At 40.5% G+C, this 17,730-nt stretch overlaps 1 protein-coding gene and 1 pseudogene across 3 annotated transcripts in view; both read left to right on the plus strand.

Annotated features, from left to right (window-relative positions):
* KIAA0586 (KIAA0586 ortholog) overlaps nucleotides 1–17,730 on the plus strand; it is a 156,821-nt gene that overhangs the window by 27,934 nt on the left and 111,157 nt on the right. For all 3 annotated transcript variants that reach the window (XM_053602348.1, XM_053602347.1, XM_053602349.1), the window contains 4 exons: nucleotides 84–207; nucleotides 14,763–14,895; nucleotides 15,521–15,726; nucleotides 16,139–16,211. In XM_053602348.1, the coding sequence (XP_053458323.1) occupies nucleotides 84–207; nucleotides 14,763–14,895; nucleotides 15,521–15,726; nucleotides 16,139–16,211 (536 nt within the window). The remainder of the gene's footprint in view (nucleotides 1–83; nucleotides 208–14,762; nucleotides 14,896–15,520; nucleotides 15,727–16,138; nucleotides 16,212–17,730) is intronic.
* On the plus strand, nucleotides 2,373–2,429 carry LOC128595136 (uncharacterized; annotated as a pseudogene).

The following is a 17,730-nucleotide window of genomic DNA, read 5'->3' on the forward strand; positions in this document are numbered from 1 at the left end:
AGGTTACAAATATATGTGAAATTTTCTATAAAATATAAATGAATTAGCATTTGGAAAATGACACTACATTTCTTCTGTTGTAGGAAATGGAAGACTATTGGAACAAATTTTGAATAACAATGATTCTTCAATAAGAAAAAGTGAATTTTCTGATAATACCTCATTAACTAGGTCAACAATAGGATGGAATCCTGAGAAAAGAGACAGGTAAAAACAAAAACTAGATTGAAAAGAGGTTTGTTCAGACTTCAGTTTTTTTAAGGAATTTTAATAAATTATAGCATTGCTTTTTCAAATTATCTTAGATTTAGTTTCTGTTTTCTGATGCTGACATTTCTTCCTCTTTTTCTATAATGTATTTATGAAATGAACATCTCATTTTTTCAAAGTGCAGATTATCAATTTCTAATGAATGTAAATTATTTATGATGAAAAGATATTTGGGATTCACTTTTTCTTTTTTTTTTTTTGAGACAGAGTCTTACGTCATCCTACGTAGAGTACTGTGGCGTCACAGCTCACAGCAACCTCAAACTCTTTGGGCTTAATTGATTCTCCTGCCTCAGCCTCCCAAGTAGCTGGGACTATAGGCACCCGCCACAATGCCTGGCTATTTCTTGGCTGTAGTTGTCATTGCTGGTTGGCAGGCCTGGGGTGGGCTCATACCCGCCACCTCTGGTATATTGGCTGGCGCACTAGCTGCTTGAGCTACAGGTGCCGAGCCTGAGATTCCCTTTTTATAAAGGCCCATGGCTCAGCACCTGTAGCTCAAGTGGCTAGGGCACCAGGCACATACACTGGAGCTGATGGGTTTGAATCCAGCCCAGCCTGCCAAACAGCAATGACACTGCAACCAAAAAATAGCTGGGCATTGTGGCAGGTACCTGTAGTCCCAGCTACATGGGAGGCTGAGGCAAGAGAATCACTTAAGCCCAAGACCTGAGGTTGCTGTCAGTTGTGATGCCATGGCACTCTATTGAGGGTAACAGCTTGAAACTCTGTGTCAAAAAAAAAATTTTTTTTTATTAAAAAAGTCCCATGCAGGCTCAGCGCCTGTTGCTCAGTGGATAGGGCACCAGCCACATACACTGAAGCTGGTGGGTTCAAATCTGGCCCGGGCCTGCTAAACAACGACAACAACAACAAAAAAATAGCCAGGTGTTGTTGTGGGTGCCTATAGTCCCAGCTACTTGGGAAGCTGAGGCAAGAGAATCATTCACGACCAAGAGTTTGAGGTTGCTGTGAGCTATAACATCCCGGCCCTCTTCTGTCCTTATTGTAAAATAATTTTTTCCTTCTGGGTAGATGCCCAGTAATGGGATAACAGGGTCAAATGGGAGGTGTAGCTTGAGTTCAATGAGTATAGTTAGACTCTGTATCGAGAAAAAAAAAGTCCTGTGCAGGGTGGGGTGGGGAGTAGGTTGGAAGTATAGAAACAACAAGGATGGATGTGAATTAGTATTATTATAGTTAAATAATGGTATGTATATAGAGATTCATTACAGTATTTGCTCTACTTTTGTATATACACTAGAACGTCTGTAAGTTGACCACCCAAGGGACTGGACCAAGCCGGTTAACATACGGAGGTAGTCAACACAAGAAACTAGGCCTGCTGTACTGAAACGTACATGTGGTACATGTCCAGTCTATGAAATTAGGTCAACGTAAGGAGGTGGTCAAGGGGGTGGTCAGCTATGGAAGTTCTACTGTAGTTGAAAGTTATATAATAAGGTTTTGAAAAATCAAATAAATCTGGGCTATGATAATTAAATTTATCTTAAATATCCTGAAAACTACAGTAATAAAAACTAGAAGATCCACATTTGCGGAATCTCATGTGGAGACATTTTCATAACTGTAATCTGTTTACATTTGGTGTAATTACTGATGAGGTAGGATTTGTGTCTGCCATGGTGTTATGTCTTGTATCTTTCTATTCATTATTTCTCCATTAGTGATTTCTTTTGTATTAGATATTTCTAGTTGTTTCCTTTTATATATATATATATAGATATATATATTTATTTTATACTGTATTCTTTTTTTTTTTTAAGAGACAGAGTCTCACTTTATCCCCCTCAGTAGAGTGCTGTAGCATCATAGCTCACAGCAACCTCCAAGTCCTGGGCTGAGGCCATTCTCTTGCCTCAGCCTCCCAAGTAGCTGGGACTACAGGCGCCCCCACAACACCTGGCTATTTTTTGGTTACAGTTGTCATTATTGTTTAGCAGGCCAGGCCAGGCTCTAACCTGCCAGCTTCGGTTTATGAGGCTTGTGTCCTACTTAGTGAGCGGTGGCTCCGAGCCTATGTTTTTCAACTGAAGAATTTCTGTTTGTATTTGTGTGCTTTTTAAATAATTTCTATATTTTAGTATTACTACTCTTTTAGAATTTGTCTAGGTTTTCTGGTTTTCAGTGAAACCCTCCCCCCATTAAAAAAAATAATTTTGTTGTCTTTATTGATCCTTCTCTATTTGACAAACATCATTCTTATACTTTCCTTTAATTTTTTGACCTAGTTTTTTTTAGTAACACCTGATGTATAATTTTTGCCGAGTAAGTCTATTATCTGGTCTTCCTCAAGGATGGCTTCTTTGACTGTGCTTTTTTTTTCTATGAGACAGAGTCTCAAGCTGTCCCCCTGGGTAGAGTGCTGTGGTATCACAGCTCACAGCAACCTCCAACTCTTGGGCTTAAGCAATTCTCTTGCCTCAGCCTCCCATGTAGCTGGGACTATAGGCGCCTGCCAGAATGCCCATGTGTGTATATATATATATATTTTTTTTTTTTGGTTGTAGTTGTCATCATTGTTGTTTGGTTCTGGCCCTGACTGGATTTGAACCCACCAGCTCTTGTGTATGTGGCTGGCGCCCTAGCCGCTTGAGCTACAGGTGCCAAGCCTGACTGTGCTTTTCCTATTTGGGTTGTACTTTTCTATTTCTTTGTGCGTGTCATAATTTTTGTTGACATGGCCAAGCAAGGTGGTTTGTACCCATAATCTCAGCACTTTTCAGAATCCAACCTGGGAGGATCTCTTTTTTTGTGTGTGTGCGACAGAGTGTCACTATGTTGCCCTCGGTAGAGTGCCATGTGTCATAGTTCACAGCAACTTCCAACTCCTGGGGTTAAGCAATTCTCTTGCCTCAGCCTCCCAAGTAGCTGGGACTATAGACACTTGCCACAGTGCCCGGTTACTTTTTGTTGCAGTTATCATTTTTGTTTAGCTGGCCTGGGCTGGGTTTGAACCTGCTAGCCTCGGTATATGTGGCTGATGCTGTAACTCCTGTGCTATGGGCTCTGAGCCATGGAAGGATCTCTCCTTTTTTTTTTTTGAGATGGAGTCTCACTATGTTGCCTTCAGTAGAGTGCTGTGGCGTCAAAGCTCACAGAAACCTCAAACTCTTGGGCTTAAGTGATTCTCTTGCCTCAGCCTCCCAGGTAGGTGGGACTATAGGCGCCCACCACAGTGCCAGGCTATTTTTTGTTGTTTAGCTGGCCTGGGCCGGGTTCAAACCCAGCTCCCTTGGTGTATGTGGCTGGCTCTGGGCGCTGAGCTAGGAGGATCTCTTGAGGCTAGGAATTTGAGATCAACCTGGGCAAAACATCAAGACCCTGTGTCTCAAAAAAGCTAAAAGAACTTATCCAGATGTGTAGTGCCGTGCATTACTGCTCACATGTAGTCCCAACTACTCAGGATGCTAGAGCCTAAGAGTTCAACATTGCAATGAGTAATGACTGTGGCCCTGTGCTCTAGCCTGGGCAACACAGCAAGATCCTGTCTCTAAAACAAATTTTTTAGTTTACTTTGTTATTGGGAATTCATGAGGGTAAAGAGAACCAGGTTACAGTGATTTCATTTGTTAGGTAAGGTCCCTCTTATAACTATATCCTGCCTCTAAGAGATGTGTTGCACATCGTGAACTCACCCCACTTTCCACTCCTCCAATCTCCCAATTCCCACCTTGAACTATGTCATCAATTGTTCTCATATCAGAATTGAGTACCTTGGATTCTTGTTCATCCATTCTTATGATGCTTTATTAAGAAGAATGTGTTTCAGCTTCATCTAGATTAATACAAAAGATGTAAAGTCTTCATCTTTTTTAGTGGCTGAATAGTATTCCATGGTAAACATATACCACAGCTTGTTAATCCATTCCTGGACTGGTGGACATTTAGGCTATTTCAATATTTTGGTGATTGTAAATTGAGCTGCAAGAAATAGTCTAGTACAAATGTCCTTATTGTAAAATAATTTTTTCCTTCTGGGTAGATGCCCAGTAATGGGATAACAGGGTCAAATGGGAGGTGTAGCTTGAGTTCTTTGAGGTTTCTCCATACTTCCTTCCAAAAAGGTTGTATTAGTTTGCAGTCCCACCAGCAGTATAAAAGTGTTCCTTTCTCTCCACATCCAAGCCAGCGTCTGTAGTTTTGAGATTTTGTGATGTGGGTGATTCTCAATGGGGTTAGATGATATCTCACAGTGGTTTTAATTTGCATTTCTTTAATAATTAAGGACAATAAACATTTTTTCATGTGTTTTTTAGCCATTTGTCTTCATTAGAGAAGGTTCTATTCATCTCTCTTGCCCATTCATATAAGGGATTGTTGGCTTTTTTCATGTTGATTAATTTCAGTTCTTGGTAGATCCTAGTTATCAAACTTATGTCTGATTTATAATATGCAAATATTTTTCCCATGGGGTAGGTTGTCTATTTGCTTTGTTGTTGTCTCCTTAGCTGTACAGAGCTATTCGATTAATTAAGTCCCATTTGTTTATGTTTGTTGTAATCGCCACGGCAGTCTTCTTCATAAAGTCTTTCCCTAGGGCGATATCTTCCAGTGTTTTTCCCATGCTTTCTTTGAGGATTTTTATCTTTTCATCCCTTAAATTTAGGTCTTTTATCCATCTTGAATCAATTTTTGTGAGTGGGAAAGGTATGGGTCCAGTTTTTTTTTTTTTTTTTTTTTTTGCAGTTTTTGGCCGGGGCTGGGCTTGAACCCGCCACTCCGGCATATGGGGCCTGCGCCCTACTCCTTTGAGCCACAGGCACTGCCCTGTTTCAGTCTTTTACATATCCAGTTCTTCCAGCACCATTTATTGAATAGGGATTTTTTTTCCCCCAGTGTATGTTCTTATTTGGTCTATCAAAGATTAGGTGGCTGTAAGATGTTTGTTTCATCTCATGGTTTTCTGTTTCGTTCCAGATGTCTTTGTCTATTTTTGTGCCAATACCATGCTGTTTTGACTGCTATGGCCTTGTTGTACAGCCTAACGTCTGGTAGGGTGATGCTCTCAGTTTTGTTTTTATTGCTAAGAACTGCCTTAGCTATATGGGTTTTTTTCTGGTTCCATACAAAGTGCAGAATTATTTTTTCTAAGTCTTTTTTTCCTCTTAATTTTTTTTATTAAATCATAACTGTGTACATTAATGCATTTATGGGGTACAATGTGCTTATTTTATATACAATTTGGAATGCTTACATCAAAGTGGTTAACATAGCCTTTACCTCACTTACTTATTATCTTAAGACATTTATACTCTACTCTTAATAGATTTGACAAGTACCCTTGCAATATACACCATAGGTAAGGTCCCACCTATTACCCTCCCTCCATCCAACCTCTGCTCTCCCATCCCCGTCCTCTTCCCTCTTTTATCTTGGACTATAGTTGTGTTTTATCTGTCATATAAAAGTATGGGTGATTGGGCGGCGCCTGTGGCTCAGTCGGTAAGGCGCCGGCCCCATATAACCAGGGTGGTGGGTTCAAACCTGGCCCCAGCCAAACTGCAACCAAAAAATAGCTGGGCGTTGTGGCGGGCACCTGTAGTCCCAGCTACTCGGGAGGCTGAGGCAAGAGAATCGCTTAAGCCCAGGAGTTGGAGGTTGCTGTGAGCTGTGTGACGCCACGGCACTCTACTGAGGGCCATAAAGTGAGACTCTGTCTCTACAAAAAAACCCAGTTTAAAAAAAAGTATGGGTGATTATATATTGGTTTAATAATAGTACTGAGTACATTGGATACTTTTTCTTCTATCCTTGAGATACTTTACTAAGAAGAATATGTTCCAGCTCCATCTGTGTAAACATAAAAGAGGTAAAGTCTCCATCTTTTTAAAAGTTGCATACTATTTCATTGTATACATATATCACAATTTGTTAATTCATTCATGGGTTGATGGGCATTTGCTCTGCTTCAATGACTTAGCTATTATGAATTGGGCTGCAATAAACATTCTTGTGAAAATATCTTTATTGTAAAGTGATTTTTGGTCTTCTGGATAGATACCTAGTGAGGAATTGTGGAATCTAATGGCAGGTCTACTTTTAGTTCCCTAAGTGTTCTCTAAACTTCTTTCTAAAAGGAACATACTAGCTTGCATTCCCACCAGCAGTACAGAAGTGTTCCCTTTTCTCCACATCCACGCCAACGTCTGTAGTTTTGGGATTTTGTTATGTGGGCTACTCTTACTGGGATTAGATGATATCTCAAAGTGGTTTTGATTTGCCTTTCTCTGATATTAAAGATGATGAGCATTTTTTCATGTGTCTGTAGGTTATGCGCCTGTCTTCTTCAGAGAAGCTTCTGTTCACATCTCTTGCCCACAATTAAATGGGATCACTTGTTCTTTTCTTATTAATAAGTTTGAGTTCTCTGTGGATTCTAGTCATCAAACCTTTGTCAGAAACATAACTTGCAAACATCTTCTCCCATTCTTAGGGCCGTCTGCTTGCATTACTTACTGTGTTCTTGGCTGTGCCGGAGGTTTTTAGTTTAATCAGATCCCAGTAATATATTTTTGGTGTTGCTTCAATTACCCTGGGGGTCTTCCTCATAAAATATTCTCCCAGGCCAATTTATGCAAGTGTTTCCCCTGCACTCTCTCCAAGTATCTCTTGCCTCCACCTCCTGAGTAGCTGGGACTACAGGCGCCCGCCACAATGTCCAGCTATTTTTTTGTTGCAGTTTGGCTGGGGCTGGGTTCAAACCTGCCACCCTAGGTATATGGGGCTGGCGCTCTAGCTACTGAGCCACAGGCGCTGCCCAGAATCAACTTTACTTTTTTTTTTTTTTTTTTTTGTAGAGACAGAGTCTCACTTTATGGCCCTCAGTAGAGTGCCGTGGCCACACACAGCTCACAGCAACCTCCAACTCCTGGGCTTAAGCGATTCTCTTGCCTCAGCCTCCCGAGTAGCTGGGACTACAGGCGCCCGCCACAACGCCCGGCTATTTTTTGGTTGCAGTTTGGCCGGGGCCGCGTTTGAACCCGCCACCCTCCGTATATGGGGCCGGGGCCTTACCGACTGAGCCACAGGCGCCACCCCAGAATCAACTTTTCTTTATGGTGAAAGGAATGGGTCCAGTTTCAGTCTTCTTTTTTTTTGTTGTTGTTGTTGCAGTTTGGCCGGGGCTGTGTTTGAACCCGCCACCCTCGGCATATGGGGCCGGCGTCCTACTCACTGAGCCACAGGCGCCGCCCAAGTTTCAGTCTTCTAAAAGTTGCTAGCCAGTTCACCCAGCACCATTTGTTAAATAGCGAATCTTTTTCCCCAATTTATGTTTTTGATAGGCTTATCAAAGATCAAATGACAGTTAAGTGTCTGGGTTCATCTCTTGGTTCTGTATTCTGTTCCATACATCTACCTCTCTGTTTTTGTGCCAGTACCATGCTGTTTTGATCACTTTAGATTATAGTATAATCTGGTAACGTGATTACTCCTGATTTGTTTTTATTTCTGAGTAGTGTCTTGGCTATTTGAGGTATTTTCAAATTCTATATAAAACAAAGTACTGTTTTTTTCACATCTTTAATGTATGACAGTGGTGCTTTAATAGGGATTGCATTAAATCTGTAGATTGCTTTGGGTAGTATGGACATTTTCACAATGTTGATTCTTCCCAGCTATGAGCATGGTATTTTCAATTTGTTAACATCTTCAGCTATTTCTTTTCTCAGAGTTTCATAGTTCTCTTTGTAGAGAATTTCACGTCCTTCGTTAGGTAAATTCCCAAATATTTTATCTTCTTTGGCACTACTGTAAAAGGAATAGAGTCCTTGACTGTTTTTTCCAGCTTGATTATTGCTGGTGTACATAAATGCTACTCATTTGTGAGTGTTGATTTTGTATCCTGAGACGCTACTGTATTCCTTGATCACTTCTAAGAGTTTTGAAGTTGAGTCCCTGGGGTTTTCCAGGTATGCAATCATATCATCAATGTAGAGTGAGAGTTTGAACTCCTCTGACCCTATTTGGATACCCTTGATTGCCTTCTCTTGCCTGATTGTAATGGCTTAAACTTCCATTACTATGTTGAATAGCAATGGAGACAGTGGGCATCCTTGATTAGTTCCTGATCTGAGTGGAAATGTTTTCAATTCTACTCCATTCAATATGATATTGGCTGTGGGTTTGCTGTAGATGGCCTCTTAACAGTTTAGGAAATGACCCGTCTAAGCATATTTTCTTAAGTGTTCTGAACATGAAAGGATGCTAGATATTATCAAAAGCTTTTCTGCATCAATTGAGAGAATCATGGTCTTTGTTTTTTGTTTTGTTTATGTGCTGAATTGTATTTATAGATTTACATATGTTGAACCAACTTTGAGACCATGGTATAAAACCAACTTGGTCATGGTGTATAATTTGTTTTATATGTTGCTGAATTCTGTTTGCTAGGATCTTATTGTATATTTTTGCATCTATATTCATTAACGATATTGGTCTATAATTTTCTTTCATTGTTGGGTCTTTTCCTGGTTGGGCATCAGGGTGATATTTGCTTTGTAGAATGTGTTGGGAAGTATTCCTTCTTTTTGTATGTTTTGTAAAATGTTGTGTAATATAGGTACTCATTCCTCTTTTAAGGTTTGGTGGAATTCTGATGTGAAGCCATCTCGTCCCGGACTTTTATTTTTTGGGAGATTTTGTATAGTTGATGCTATTTCAGTACTTGATGTAAGTCTGTTCAACATTTCCAATTCTTTCTGGCTGAGTCTGGGAAGGTGGCATGCTTCAAAGTATTGGTCTATTTCTTCCAGATTTTTGTATTTCTGAGAATAGAGTTTTTTTATAGTATTCATTAAAAATTTTTTGAATTTCTGAGGTGTTGTTATTTTGCCTTTATCATTTCTGATTGATGATAGTAGGGGTTTTACTTTTCTTTTTCTGGTTAGGTTAGCCAAAGGTTTATTAATTTTATTAACCTTTTCAAAAAACTAACTTAATGAGTTATTGATCTTTTGAATAATTCTTTTGTTTTCAATTTCATTTAATTCTTCTCTAATTTTGGCTATTTCTTTTCTTCTGCTGGGTTTGGTTGGAATGCTCTTCCTTTTCTAGTTACTTGAGATGTCCCATTAAGTTGTTGACTTCCTCTCTTTCCATTCTCTTGAGTAAGGCTTGCAATACAGTAAATTTCTCTCTCAGAACTGCCTTTACAGTATCCCACAGGTTCTGATAATTCACATCTTCATTGTTGTTTTGTTCCAAAAACTTGGTAATTTCCTTCTTAATCTCATCTATGACCAGCTATCATTCAGCATAAGGTAATTTTGCTTCCTTGACTTTGTTTGAATATGAAGATTCCTGTTGTTGTTGAGTTCAACTTTAATTCTCTAATAGTCCGAGAAAATACAGGGAATAATTTGTATTCTTTCAAATCTGCTGAGGTTAGACTTGTGACCTAAGATGTGATCAATTTCAGAGGCTGTTCCATGGCTGATGAGAAGAATGTATATTCAGTTTTATTAGGATGAAATGTTTTTTAGATGTCTGTTAAGCCCATTTGTTGTAGGGTCAAGTTTAAGTCTAATATTTCTTTGTTTAGTGTCTTCTTGGGGGATCTATCCAACACTGCCAAAGAGATGTTAAAATCTCTGACTATTATGGTGCAGGAAGATATCAAATTGTTTATGTCTGTTAGGGTCTCCTTTATAAATTGAGGAGCATTCTGGTTGGGTGCATAAATGTTAATAATTGAAATCTCTTCATGTTGAGTGTTTCCCTTGACAAATATGAAGTGACCTTTCCTTACCTTTGTTGGTTTAAAGCCTATTGTATTTGTGAATAAAATTGCAACCCCTTGGCTCCATGCCCATAGCTAAGTGGCTAGGGCACCAGCCACATACAACGGAGCTGGTGGGTTCAAATCCAGCCCGGGACTGCCAAACACCAATGATGACTATAACCAAGAAATAGCCAGATGTTGTGGCAGGTGCCTTTAGTCCCAGCTACTTGGGAGGCTGAGGCAAGAGAATCGCTTAAGCCCAAGAATTTGAGGTTGCTGTGAGCTGAGATGCCATGAAACTACCAAGGGCGACATAGTGATACTCTTGTCTCAAAAAAAGAAAAAATTGCAATCCCTGCTTTATTGTGATTCCCAGTTGCCTCAATTACAGATGTCTATCCCTCTACCCTGAGTCTGTTTTTATTCTTTAAGGAAGGATGAGATTCATGTATGCAGAAGATAACTGGTCTGAGTTTATGTATCCAGTCAGCCAATTTGTGCCTTTTTAGAGGACAATTTAAACCATTCACATTAATTGAGAGAATTGATAAGCCTGGTAGTGTTTTGGGTCATGTTTTTTGAATGTCCAGTGGACATTTAGAATCCTTTCACCATTGCGGAAGTTGGGTTTTGTTCAAAAATTTCGGAGTAAGTTTTCTCTGGTGGTAGAGCATTGTGCTGGTCATTGTGTAGGATGGGTCTGAGAATATTCTGTAAAGCTGGTTTAGTTACGAAAAATTTTCTTCAAAATGTGTATATCATTAAAATATTTGATTTCTCCATCACAAATGAAACTAACTTTAGCTGGATATAGGATCTTGGGCTGAAAGTTGTTTTAGGAGATTGAAGGTCCATCATCATCATCTTCTGGCTGAAAAGTTTCAGCTGAGAGATCTGCAGTCATTGTAATAATTTTCCCCTTGTAGGTTATGATTTTCTTATGTCTGGGTGTTTCAGAATTTTCTGTTTTATATTAACTTTGACAAAGTTAATGACAATGTGTCTAGGAGGAGCTTTATTTGGATTGAATTGTGCTGGCATTCTGAAACTATCTGTTATCTGAATTTCTGTGTAGTTTGTCATACTTGGAAAATTCTCCATTATATCTTGGAGTAGAGCATCTGTGCCTTTAGGACCATCCTCTTCTTCAGGAATTCCTATAAGGCGAATGTTTGCTCTTTTGGAGTGGTCCCATAACTCTCTCAGGGAATGATCCTTTTTTGTTCTCCACTTCTCTGCCTCTTTGAGCCTTTGGGAGCATTCAAAAGCTTTGTCTTCAATCTTAGAGAGCCTTTCTTCTGCCTGCTCCATTCTGGTACTGAGGGATTCTTCTGTATTTCTCAGTTCTTTGAGGACTGCTATTTCTTGCCTCATTGTGTCTACATCCTTGAAAATTTTGTCTTTGAGTGCATTTCTTTTTTTGTTTTTTTTTTTTAGAGACAGAGTCTCATTTTGTCACAATTGGTAGAGTGCTGCTGTGTCACAGCTCACAGCAACCTCCAGCTCTTGGCTTAGCTCTTGCTTTGGCCTCCCAAGTAGCTGGGACTACAGGTACCTGCCACAACGCCCGACTATTTTTTGTTGTTGTCACAGTTTGGCTGGGCCGAGTTTGAACCTGCCACCCTCGGTATGTGGGGCCAGCGCCCTTCTCACTGAGCTACAGGTGCTGCCTTGAGTTCATTGATTTCTTGAGACAACTTTTGAACTACTCTTTTAATTTCTAATTCTAACTTTACTTCCATTTTATTAATCTTATTTGCCCTCCATATTCTGAACTCTTTTTCTGACATCTCAGCCATGTGTTTAGGAGTGGCATCTTCTGTTGTGTCTCCTTTGTCATTCCTTTGGGGACCTGATCTACTCTGATTATTCATGTTGCCAGATTTTTCCCGTTGATTCCACCCCATGATTATTTTTCACAGTTTGGCTAGAGAAGCTGCTAAGATGAAATTGGATTGAGGGGTCCTGGAGTTTTAGTTAACAGCCCTTTACCGAAGAGCTGGGACTGGTGACCATGGCTGTTCTCCTGCAGCTTTACAAAGGTCCCGTTCGGTCCTGCAGCCCGAGACTCTGGGAACCTGCTTGGTGTGATGGGACTACGTGTCTCTGTCTTGTATTCAGCCAGCCTCTATCCAATTCTAGTGAATCAATGACTTTGGGCTGAAATCTCAGCTCGGGAGAAATACAAGCAACTAAGACACCCTGCCCCTCACGGGCAACAACTGGAAGAGGAGAATCAGACCCTCCCACAACAACACAACCAGGGCTCAACCTTGGAGGGTTCCTGTGTGGCCAGCCCAGGTCAGGAGTTCCAAACCAATTGTCCCCGTCAGCACTATCACTGATCAAGTGGGTGAGTTCAGAGGTCTCCAGTAATTAGATAGCAGGGGTCCACTGGCAGCTCAAGTGTGACTCACTCTGGTGCTCCATGGAGTCAGAAAGGGCCGCTGTTCAAAAGAGTTAGTCCAGACGGGCTGGTGCCTCCTTCCCCACCTTGCATCTCCTCCACGCCCAGTCAATCTTAACCCCATAAGGCTGTGCCCAGTTCCCTCCAATGAGCAAATGTGCCAGAAATTTGCACCTGCCAGCATCAAATGGGGAATCAATGCCTCCTCAGCCAGGCCAATTAGGGAGTATTCCACCCGAGTTTGTTCCAAGCCAGCAGTTAACAATGCAGTGAATATTTTTCTCCCTCAGAGACTATGCCTCTGCCCCAGCTACACTGCTCTTCTGGTACCCCTGCAGGGCAAGGTCTGGCTCCCTCTGGCACTTCCCAGAAATGGGGAGTTGTCTCTCCAAAATTTGACCCTGGTGGGATCACTCTATTATTGCTGCTGCTGCGTGGCAGGTACCTCTTCCCGTACCTCCACCTGACACTGATACACACTTCCACAGCCTCCGGCCAGTCACCCTCCCCACTGCACCTCTCTCTACTTCTACTTGAGTCACAGTTTCAGCACAGCTGTGCTGCTGCTGCTCATGCAACGCCCAGCCCTAGCAAGGAGCCGCAGACACTCTGGTCTCCGCAAGGAGTGGGCTTTCAGACTGGCAGGCGATGGCAGGGAAAGTATTTTTTCAACTTTTATCATGGGCAAGAGAATGCCCAGGCTCAGAGCAGGGTCTCTCTGGAGAAAGAGTCCAAACCTTCTGTGACTCTCTCCCGTGGGGTGAGACCAGAGGTCTTCTGTTTGTTGTTCCCTTGTGGAGATCACACAGCAAGCCACTCTGTTGGGGAAGGGTACGGACTCTTTGTCTTCTTTGTGATGATGGGTTTTGTACCGAAATTTGCTTCCTTGGAGTCGCAGCTTGCCTGAGCAGGGATGATGTGCAGTTATCAATCTTCTCTCTGAGCTTAGCTGCCGACCTTCAGCTTTATTGGGTTCTTTTAGGCCACTATATATCCCTCTGGATGGGAGCTTCTGTTGAAAGCTGGCTCCAGTCAGCTATCTTCCCCTGAATCGTTTTTCTAAGTATTAAAAGTGCAATGTTGGTATTTTTATAGGGATGGCATTGAATCTGTAGATTGCTTTGGGAAATACAGACGTTTTAATAATGTTGATTCTTCCCAGCCATGAGCATGGTATATTCTTCCATTTGTTAATATCTTCTGCTGTTTCTTCTTTTTTTGTTTTTTTGAGACAGAGTCTCATTTTCTACCCTTTATAGAGTGCTGTGATGTCAGAGCTCAAAGCAACCTCCAATGCTTGGGCTTAAGTGATTCTCTTGCCTCAGCCTCCCAAATAGCTGGGACTACAGGCACCCGCCACAATACCTGGCAATTTTTTTGTTGAAGTTGCCATTGTTGTTTACTTGGCCCAGGCCGGGTTCGAACCTGCCAGCCTTGGTGTATGTGGTCTGTGCCATAACCACTGTGCTATGGGCGCTGAGCCAGAATTGCCACTGTTTTTCAAAAATGCACTGGGGATAGTATTTCTCATTGACTACCTCTGAGTCAGATCAAATAAAGACAAACTTTATGAATGAGACTTTGGTCTGATTTTCCTCCAAACTACTTTACTGTTTTTAGTGGTTATGAAACTGTTGGCATAGAATTGGGGAAAGGATCTTGAGAATGGGTCAAGTTAAAACAGTTTTTATAAAGCTTGCCATTGTTACTCTGAATTGGCTATTTTTCATGAATAAATGCTCTTTGAACCATTGCAAGCCTTTCTTTAATTTCCAAAGTTATGAAAAAATTGATTTTGATGATTTTTCTCTACCAATCTGTATTTTTGAAAGTTTCTTTTTCTTTTTCTTTCTTTCTTTCTGTTTTTTTTTTTTTTGAGACAGAGTTTCACTATGTTGCCCTTGATAGAGTGCTATGGCATCATAGCTCACAGCAACCTCAAACTCTTGGGCTTAAGAAATTCTCTTTCCTGAGCTTCTCTAGTAGCTGGGACTATAGGTACCTGCCACAACGCCTGGCTGTTTTTTTGTTATAGTTGTCATTGTCGTTTAGCAGGCCCGCCTGATACCCTAACCACTGAGCTATGGGCACCGAGCCAGAATGTTAGTTTCTTGAAAGTAAAATGTGTTTCTGCTCTTTGCCTAACCTTTCTGGTTAGATTAATTTTGTTTCTTGTGCTAAGTGTTTCATGTGTTTAATCATACAACTGATAAGCTCCTGTACAATTTTAATAGGATACTATGTAGTAATGTGTAACTAAGACCGTATCAAAGATTTGTATAATCAGATGTTTACTGAATTTAGAACAATTTAGGAAACACTGTTTCTAATCATCTATAGCATTGCAACTCTGCCTTCTCAAAGATTTCCTTTCTGTGAAGAGCTGGGAACAGCTAAAGTGACCATGCAGAAGTCTGATGATGTTCTTCATGATTTTGGTCAAAAGAGGAAAGAAGCAAATGGCATGGTCCAGGTAAAGTGGGAATGATGTTAAAATTGATGATTGGTAAAGGTAAAAATTATGAAGGAATACAAAAATTATGAATATAGAAATTAGGAGCAAGGATGAAGATGAAAGCACCGAAAAAGACACATTATCCAAGTGTTTTCCACTTACACAACTTTTCAAGGTGCTCTTCCCAAATGCTTCTGCTTATTGGTCCTTGGCCAGAACTGAGCCTTGTGGCCATCTCTGGCTTTCCAGTTTCTGTTGGAGTGGAGGACGAAGGTCTGTGAATGGCCCTCATTACCCAGTCCACAGTGTCTGCCCTACACACCTAGAATACCTACGGCCAGCTTGTTCCTGTTCTGTTTTAGATTTCTTCATCAGTTAGTGCTTTTATTGGCTATTGGACTGTATAGCATTGCTCTGAGTTTCATACCTCTATTTTATTTAACACTCACATTAGTACTCCTAAATAGGAAATAAAAACCCCTTAATCACCAAGTATTATTTTGTAACTCTTCAATTTGGCAAATTGAGTCCTTAGAATATACTGGCATATTGTATGGCCCTAACAATGGTAATAGCTCTTGTTTGGATTAAAATAATCAAAGTGGGCTTTACACAGTGACTTTTTGGCCCTTTTTCTTTTAAGCCAAAAGAATCTCCACAGAATTTTCAACAGAATTGTGTTAAGCTTCAAACAACCAATACGACAAAATCTGTATTGAAAGATGCTGAGAAGACTTTGAGAGGCATACAAAACAATAAAAAAGTACTTGAAGAAAATCTGGAAGCTATTATTCGGGCAAAAGATGGAGCTGCCATGTACTCATTTATCAATGCTTTGTCTACCAACAGGTAAGACAGGAAACTGCCATTTCTACTTTCTTAATGTTTTTCCTAAGCACTTCACTTTGCTTAGTGGGTTTTAAAATTTAGAGAAGTTTCTTTATTGCCCTGGAAGATATGGAACTTCTTGTAAGGCTAGAATTTGGATAGGTGTATATATGGTAGTTTTTACTGATGGACATTTTCCTTTTAATTTTTTTCATCTTGGTACCTGTCTTCTGGGGTCCACATGTGTTTTTCAAACACTTATCCTTCAAACATTTGAGGAAAACTAATATTAATACCATTGGTTTTTCCTTTTCAGATGAAGGATATTGGGCTACACAGTAGATTAAAGAGTAGAGAAGAGTTAGATCTGATCCCAGTCCTGTTCTCAGATCATTAGTACTCATTTCAGGAGATTCCTTTTTCTCTTTTGTAGAGAGACGTCGGAAAAGATTAGGATCAGAAAGACGGTAGATGAATGGATTAAAACTATTTCTGAAGAGATTCAGGTATGTCTTGGGAAAAGCTGAAAATCAAGTGAATTCTTAGAAGGTAACATTGATTCCAATTTATAAATATCACACTTTGTTATGAAATACTTCTGTAATAAAGAAATGTACTTATGTAAAAGTCCACTTATAATTCTTAATTTTACTCTGTCATGGTTTATATTAAAAAGTTTAGTTTTATTTAACAAGTACTTTATATCATGGCTCTTATTTGGCAAATTGTTGGACAACTAAAATGGAAGTACTTTAGGCTGGATGCCCATAGCTTAGTAGGGTTAGGGTGCCAGCCACATGCACTGGGGCTGGTGGGTTCGAATCTGGCCTGGGCCTGCTAAAAAAAAAAAAATAGCCCGGTGTTGTGGCAGGCACCTGTAGTCCCAGCTACTCAGTGGCTGAGGCAAGAGAATTGCTGGAGCCCAAGAGTTTGAGGTTGCTGTGAGCAATGATGCCATGGCACTCTACCAAGGGTGACAAAATGAGACTGTCTCAAAAAAAAAAAAAAAGACATACTTTAGAAGAAAATTTAACAAAAGCATTTAGAAAAGAAAAGAGCTACATTTGCAAGGATATTTTAAGGTAACAGATTTAGAAGCATTGGGTTCCCAAAGTAAAAATAGCCCCACTAGATTTACAAAGTTACTAAGTTTTTGAAAGTCAGTTTTCAGATCCACAGAGGTCATGGTACATCTTTATCATCAGACATCAGCATTGCAAAAGTCTGGGAGTTACCTTTTTTTTTTTTTGAGACAGAGTCTCAAGTTGTCGCCCCGGGGAGAGTCCTGTGGTGTCATAGTTCACAGAAACCTCAGACTCTTGGGTTCAAGAGACCCTCTTGCCTCAGTTTTTCTATTTTTAATAGACAGGGTCTTGGTTTTTTACTCAGGCTGGTCTTGAACTCATGAGCTCAAGCAGTCTACCTGCCTTGGCCTCCCAGAGTGCTCTGGGAGTTACTTTTCAGTAAACTTTTTTTTTTTTTTTGGAGACAGAGTCTCACTATGTTGCCCTGGGTAGAATGCTATGATGTCACAGCTGACAGCAACCTTAAACTCTTGGGCTTAAGTGATTCTCTTGCCTCAGCTTTCCAAGTAGCTTGAACTACAGGTGCCTGCCCCAGTGCCTTGCTATTTTTTTTTTTTTTTTTGTTATTGTTGCAGTTGTTTAGCTGGCCTGGGCCAGGTTCGAACCCGCCACCTTCTATGTATGTGGCCGGCGCCCTGCTGACCGAGCTATGGGTGCTGTCCTATGTTTTGTATTTTTAGTAGAGATAGGGTCTCAATCTTGCTCAAGCTGGCCTTAAACTCCTGAACTCAAGTAGTCTAACCCCCTCAGCCTCCCAGAGTGCTAGGATGACAGGCATGAATCTGGCACTGCGCCCAGCCACTTTTAAGTAATTTTAAGGAAATTCTTAAAAGTTTTATATGTTCAAGTAAGTAGAACTGGAGATCATATCTCATTATTTTATCTTGGGGTACAAAGTGCTTTTTTCCTGGATGTAAGACATGCTTTGGCACGGTGAAAT

Source organism: Nycticebus coucang, chromosome 9 (genome assembly GCF_027406575.1).
Source record: "Nycticebus coucang isolate mNycCou1 chromosome 9, mNycCou1.pri, whole genome shotgun sequence".
Classification (NCBI taxonomy): Eukaryota; Metazoa; Chordata; class Mammalia; order Primates; family Lorisidae; genus Nycticebus; species Nycticebus coucang.